This window comes from Adiantum capillus-veneris, chromosome 3 (assembly GCF_014529385.1).
Source record: "Adiantum capillus-veneris isolate H3 chromosome 3, ASM1452938v2, whole genome shotgun sequence".
NCBI lineage: Eukaryota > Viridiplantae > Streptophyta > Polypodiopsida > Polypodiales > Pteridaceae > Adiantum > Adiantum capillus-veneris.
The window spans coordinates 33,758,563-33,765,221 of record NC_140933.1 but is presented as its reverse complement, the minus strand read 5'-3'; the positions used below and the strand labels follow the sequence as shown (position 1 = coordinate 33,765,221).

General features: G+C 38.1%; 1 protein-coding gene across 1 annotated transcript; it reads left to right on the top strand.

Moving 5' to 3' along the window:
* The first annotated feature begins 616 nt into the window (after window positions 1–616).
* LOC147460720 (cysteine-rich receptor-like protein kinase 44) lies at window positions 617–3,607 on the top strand. The gene is made up of 4 exons (XM_086508435.1): window positions 617–662; window positions 978–1,013; window positions 1,339–1,579; window positions 3,262–3,607. The coding sequence occupies exons 1-4, from the start codon at window positions 617–619 to the stop codon at window positions 3,281–3,283; spliced, it is 345 nt and encodes a 114-aa protein (XP_086364561.1). The 3' UTR covers window positions 3,284–3,607.
* The last annotated feature ends 3,052 nt before the right edge of the window (window positions 3,608–6,659 follow it).

Genomic DNA, 6,659 nt, shown 5'->3' with positions numbered 1-6,659 from the left:
CATCATATAAATCCCCCATGAGGCACCAATTTCCCCCTCACTAGGGGAGTGTCTAAGATCCACCCTACCTTTGGATCTCTCCTTGGTGATGGTTAAAGCCTCCCCTCCCAATCTAGCCCTTACGCCTAGGAGTCTCCCTAACCCATGACTCAAGAGTACCTTGGGCTCAAGGTCCCTATCAAATCACGATAAGAACTCTACTAAAGCTATCATTACCTTCTTTGTAAAATACTAAATCCTTTCCTAGAAGTTATTTCCTGCTATTAGTAGCATCTATGTGATGATCTTGGATGGCCTAGCAGTTAACGTTCTTCTCTCTCCTTACCACATCCTATAATTCTTATGGGAGAGCGACACAAAGTAATCTAATTTAAGGGTGGATCCCTCTACATTCTCTTCTTAGATGTTGTCCTCTATAAGGTCAAATCCCCCTCCTTGTGTTCCTAGGTTGCGACCTCAACCTGAGAAGTAGCCATCTTTGTAATTCTACGGTCCTTCGGACTTGCATCCCAAAGCACTTAAAATCAATTATTGTATTGAATTGGAGCCTCTACTTTGTCGAGTAGATTCTGTTTGTGTTCCTTGGAATCTTGTGCTTGTGACTTAAACCAAATACATGAAACATTGGAGATTTTTGCCACCCATCATCTTCCATTCTAAAGGTGGGTTCTTCGACATGTTTATGTAGGCTACGTTATTTTTTTTGTATTTTTTTCCTTCCTTATGGATGTGTAGTATACCATGTAGCATATTGGCATTGATATTAACTTTGTCCACCCAATTATGTATTTACCCTTTCTTGCTTCTCTTATGTTCTTGATCAGGGGATGCTATCAAACAAAGAACTAGTTGCAATTAAAAAGCTATCCACTCAAAGCCAGCAAGGACAGCAAGAGTCTCTAAATGAAGTTGAAGTCATAACAAGTGTCCAACACAAGAACAAGAGATGTTGTGTTACAAGAATTTTGGTGTATAAGTACTTACCCAACAAAAGTTTGGATTCATTTTGTTCGGTAAGCTTCTAGCTCAACATTCATCTCTCTCTCTCTCTCTCTCTCTCTCTCTCTCTCTCTCCCCCCCCCCCCCCCTTGTGTGTGTGTACATATAGATATATACATACATATACATATATATATATTGTATATGTATATATATGTATGCATGTATATGTATGTGTGTGTGTGTACATACATACATACATATATATCAACAAAATTTTAGCCAAGAAAGCTCTTTTATTTTGTTAAGAATGAGTGCTATTGAAATCATGCTTAAATTATGAACTCTAGGATCAAAATCCGTTCTTAGAGAAGAGGTGTATGGTTTCCCTTTGTGTAGGAAATCGAAAAGATGAGAAGTTGTTGGATTGGTTAACATGCTATGGAATAATTCTTGGCGTGGCAAAGGGTCTAGCTTATTTACATGAGGAATCACATATTCGGATTATACACAGGGATATCAAGCCAAGCAACATCCTTCTAGATGATGAATTGAATCCTGTCATTGCAGACTTTGGCCTTGCTATACTTGTGTCAAATGACGATGCAACATTTATCAACACACGTGTTGCAAGAACAATGTAAGTATATAATTGTATTATCGTTCTCTTTTAATTCAAACAACATGCAACGTGCTAGAGGATGTAGCCCACCAAAGAATGCTATGCATGTGATTCCCCACTATTCTTACGTACACAAATCTTTTGTGTTATAGTTAAAAATCAAGGTTTTAAGTCAAGTATGCCTCCTAATTTCTCTTGTATGGTTTACTTGACGAAGAGAATCTATGTGTGTGTGTGTGTGTGTGTGTGTGTGTGTGTGTGTGTGTGTGTGTGAGAGAGAGAGAGAGAGAGAGAGAGAGAGAGAGAGATTCACTTGTATAATCAAAACCTATGAAAACAAAGGTATAGGGAGTGCTGACCCTTGTCTTTTTACTAGTAGAGTGAAGCATTAAGGTTGACTTCGTATTGGTTAAAACTTAAAATACAATCTTCCATGATGCATCCAGCTCTCTCTTTTGAACCATATCAATGAAGAGTTCTTGACGTGTAGAATCTAAATTTTTAACCTATGCAAAATTTGGAGTTAGTTAGTTTGCAAAATAATTTACTAGATACCCAATTTTAAATAGAAGTGACGATGTGGATTTCATTAGAGGGCCCTTTTGAGAAGCTGAAATTCCCCTTATGGCTCTCTTGTCCTCTTAATTTCACTAAGGAGCTTCATGACAATGTCCTAGTAAATCAGAAGTAAATTAGAGCAAAAAACCATGAATAATAAAAGAGGCTTTAGTGTGCATTCCCCTATTTTTGAAACAAGTCATGGACAGATAGACAAAGTTCTTGCAGTTAATTATCGTAGCTTGGCAACTTTCAATGATTTCAAGAGTTTCTATGGAAATATACGCAAGTTATGGACATAATAACTTCTTCGTAGTGGAAATAATAAGCATATGTGTAGAAACATCAATACTAGGTCAATAGATTGAGGAAAATGTGCTTTTTTAAAGCTAAAAATTGTATTTTAAAACAAAAAATTTTGTTCCTTAGAAACTATATGTACTATTGGAAAAAAAATTCTAATGATTTGGAAAATTTTCTAAAGTCGCTAGGGTTAAGATTAATCTTGTCATTTTGCTATTTTTGTTAAAATACACAAGTCCATCATTACCTATTTTTCACATATAGATTTGTCTTTCAATTTCACGCTCAAGAAAGCATGCGAACAAATGATATGCTTAGCAAGAATATCGAATCTTTTCCCAAGACCTTGAAAGCACAATTTTATGTCCTCTTAGACTACCAGACTAGTGCTAATCAATTTCTGACATACAAAATAATGGAAATCACTAGATTTTATACACAATTTTTTGTAGATGTATTTTGCATTTCTTTCCTTTGCTTTTTAAAGGAAAGGAAAGATGCAATTGCTTTTCTTACCTCCTCCTCTTCTTCTTATTCCTCTCTCTTGCTCTCTCTCTCTCTCTCTCTCTCTCTCTCTCTCTCCCCCCCCCCCAAAAAAAAAAATAATAAAAAATCCAATTTTTTAATGGGATGTGACATGTGCCATCCTCAAAAATCTTGCAAATCAATCATGTTTGGATGATATGGCTATTCATGCTCAAGATGTGACATGCTCAAGCAGTAATGTTTGGATGATATAGCTATTCATGAAAAACTATCCACAAAGAGTTGTATTTGAAGCTCATTTATGTAATTAGACAAGGTGGTAAAATCCAACGCGATTTTGTCGCGTGTTTTAGTAGGTTTGGGAATTATACTTGAAAGAGGAAATGTTGGACTTGGTGGAAGAACAAATTGGAAATGAATTTTCTTCAAATCAAGTTATGCTGCTTTGTTGTCCACCCAAGAGAAACCAAGCAGTGTCAATGTCAATGGTTGTTTCATGGCTTTTGGGAGTGGACATTGCACAAATACCAAGCAGACCATTATTTTTGAACTACAATGATGAAACACAAGAAGATTTGGTACATGTTCAAACCCTAAGTGACCATACCTCTTTCATTTCTAGAAGAACCAAGATAGCTATGGAGCAAGTCAGATTTTTTTGCAACTTGATATCCACACATTCTCTGATAGTTTTAAAGCTCAAAGAATTTTGGTATTAGCTATCCATAATGTATACACAACCTTCTTTGTGTGTGTGTGTCTGTGCGAGAGAGAGAGAGAGAGAGAGAGAGAGAGAGAGAGAGAGAGAGAGAGAGAGAGAACGAGAGAGGGTGGGGGAAGAGAGAGAGAGAGAGTACAAGGGCCATAATGTATACACAACCCTTCTTTGTGTGTGTGTGTGTGTGTGAAAGAGAGAGGGTGGGGAGGAGAGAGAGAGAGAGAGAGAGAGAGAGAGAGGGGGGGGGGGGGGGGGGGGAGAGTACAAGGGCCATAATGTATACACACCCCTTGTTTTTTTTTGTGTGTGTGTGTGTGTGAAAGAAGGGGGGAGAGAGAGAGAGAGAGAGAGAGAGTACAAGGGCCCTTTGGTGATTTAGTATGTGTTGGTGAGCAAACAAGAAAGATACTAACATGTGTTGGTGAGCAAACAAGAAGGATACTAACATGTGTACCATGCCATCCAAGTCTTCTTGTAGGGGACCTCTAGACACAACGATGGGAAGGGTTTTTGTCCCCTTCAAAATAACGTGCACGCGCGTGCGCGCGCACACACACACACACACACACACACAATTTAAGGGTGCATAAACTACTCAGGTTTCATTATCTAAATTAGCTCATTTTTAATAACCTTTTTGGTTTTGTGGGCTTTGTGAACAAGATATGCCTCCTAAGAAACAAGGGTGAAAGCCTATAAATTTTTATTTTTTTTAATTCTAAGCATGTTATTTATTTTATATCTAAAATTTCAATTCATACATTGACCAAAACATATGATTTGGACATGTCTTGTAGCAAAAAAGATTTAATCACTCATAGCTAGACATGTGTAGCAAACTTTAGCACTCCTACACACTCACATTTATCTATAGCTCAAGAGAATGATGATATGGATTCATCTTTCCATGATGTGGGCAATGATCGAGATGGGGAGCAACAAACTACTACCATGCTATTGCCCGGTGTCGTGCAGCTTTGCTCCCGCTCCCATGCTAATAAAGATGCCAGAAAAATACATATCGAGCTTATGTAAAGCTTACTTGATTAATGGTCAGTGACTAGGGCTTGTTAACAGGACAAGTTTAATGATTAATGTATAGCAGATGCGGCTTAAAAGGGCCACATTATACCTTAATGATGCCAAAAATGATTATGCTTGAAGTGAGCACATATGGAAGTTTATGATCTAGACCTGTAGTGATTGAAGTGCTCTACTGGCTTGTGTTTACGGCTCGTCGATAGGAGCTACAATGAAGAAGTTATGGCATATTGAAGTTTGAGTCGATTGTAGATCCATACCGGATTGGGCAGCTGCGGCAACTGAGGTGATAGAAATGAAATGAATGCACGGGCCTCAAGTGCTCACTTTGTGGAGCGCGTCCGTCTTTTCAGATCAGTGATCGAATATATGGTTGCCAAGATATTGGCCGTTAAAGATTCACCAGAAGCCGGTTCTGTACCAGTCCGGTCCCCTCCATCGGTGTGCCATTTTGGAGTTGTTAGCTACAACCAGGGTTTCAAATGCAATAGAATAAGTGCTCGAGGTAGCAGTGCTTTGGTTGAGATGTATGCCAGATGTGATGCACTTCAGAACGCACAATAAGTGCTTGAGTGGGTTTTTTTTTTAAAGGGTTGTCTCTTGTTGTTCAAGAACTCGATACGGACAATGATTCTCATGATGAGATTGCTCGACATCGGCTACTGAAGAAATTTGTGCATTGCAATATATTGGTCAATGTTTACGCCAAATGTGGTGGCTTACGAAAGCATAAATTCCTTTATGAGGTCTCACTGCAAGATCCCATGCTGATGGGGAGGGAGTCAAGAAAATTTATAATGGGAGCCTAAACTCCTTGATTTCAATGAACCTAAGTGTCAGTGTTGTTAACAGCCCGACTTGACTATTGCCAACAGAATGTATTCAGAGCTTAAATTGATTAATTGAAGGTTACGGTAATTGACAAAGCCTTTTTCACCTGTTGTTCTTGTCCTCTTGACGCCTCCCACAGTCAGAGGCCCGGCGCCTTCCCGGCTCACGTTTCGAACACATATCCCCCGACATCTTTGGTGAGCCCGACACAAAACGAGCCGGGGTGGGAGGTAAGATGGAGATGCCAGAACAATTAAATAAATTTATGGATGATTTTAGTGCCAATGGATTTGATAAAAATTTAGCAGTTGCAAATTTGCTGAAAATGATGGAGTTGGTTCAGGGGTATCTGCAGGAAGCAAAAGCCATGCAGATCAAAAAGCAGATTGATGATGCTGTAGAGCTAGCACTTGATGCTGTATGTGAGCAGTATCATGTTTTTTAGGGATATGATCCTGAAGGTTTTATTGCATGTTACGAAGCTGAGATGAAGATCCGAAATGTTCCAGAAGATCAGATGATTGCAGCTTTTGAGGAGGTTGTAAACTCGGATTTTAAAAAGCAGGTTCAAGAATTGGCAGAAGCATATCCCACACGATGGGAATACTTTGCAGATGAATTTATTTACGAAAGCTCAAGGATTCTAGATCGGTAAATAAAGGAGATTATTGAACGAAGTAAGGTTAACACCATTTTAGATAATTTGGGAAAATCCCATTTTCCAAATGCTAACTAGGATGTCAAGATTGTGTTATTTAACTCTTTTAAGGCTCAATTTGTCGTTAGTCTAGATGTGATGTCAACATTCTACCTATTATTTTTATTTTCCTACTTAATAATCTATAATAAAACCACTAATGTAAGTTACAACAAAAGGATTTGCAATCAATAAATGCTTTTAAAACTTTAATCAAGGCTTTTAGAGATGGCATCTTAAAAGAAGAGGTATCCAACAACACCCAATAAGATGGCTACTAAGCTATATAGGTTTATTGCACCAATATCAACTGTTCTTATAATATCAATGACCTTAATTTGCTTGTATAGCAAAGCACTAAGTCTTTACTTTGCATCACTATCAAATACCAATTACACCATAAATAATATTTAGCAATTGGAAAAGCTTAACAATACTATAGAGTACCCCATGGCCCTAAGACC

Bases quoted from the DNA above. Each gene is read 5' to 3' on its own strand.
- LOC147460720 (XM_086508435.1), top strand. From the start codon at position 617: ATGAAACATTGGAGATTTTTGCCACCCATCATCTTCCATTCTAAAG. The intron at 663-977 runs GTGGGTTCTTCG...TTGGTGTATAAG, and splicing joins CATCATCTTCCATTCTAAAG to TACTTACCCAACAAAAGTTT. The intron at 1,014-1,338 runs GTAAGCTTCTAG...CCCTTTGTGTAG, and splicing joins GTTTGGATTCATTTTGTTCG to GAAATCGAAAAGATGAGAAG.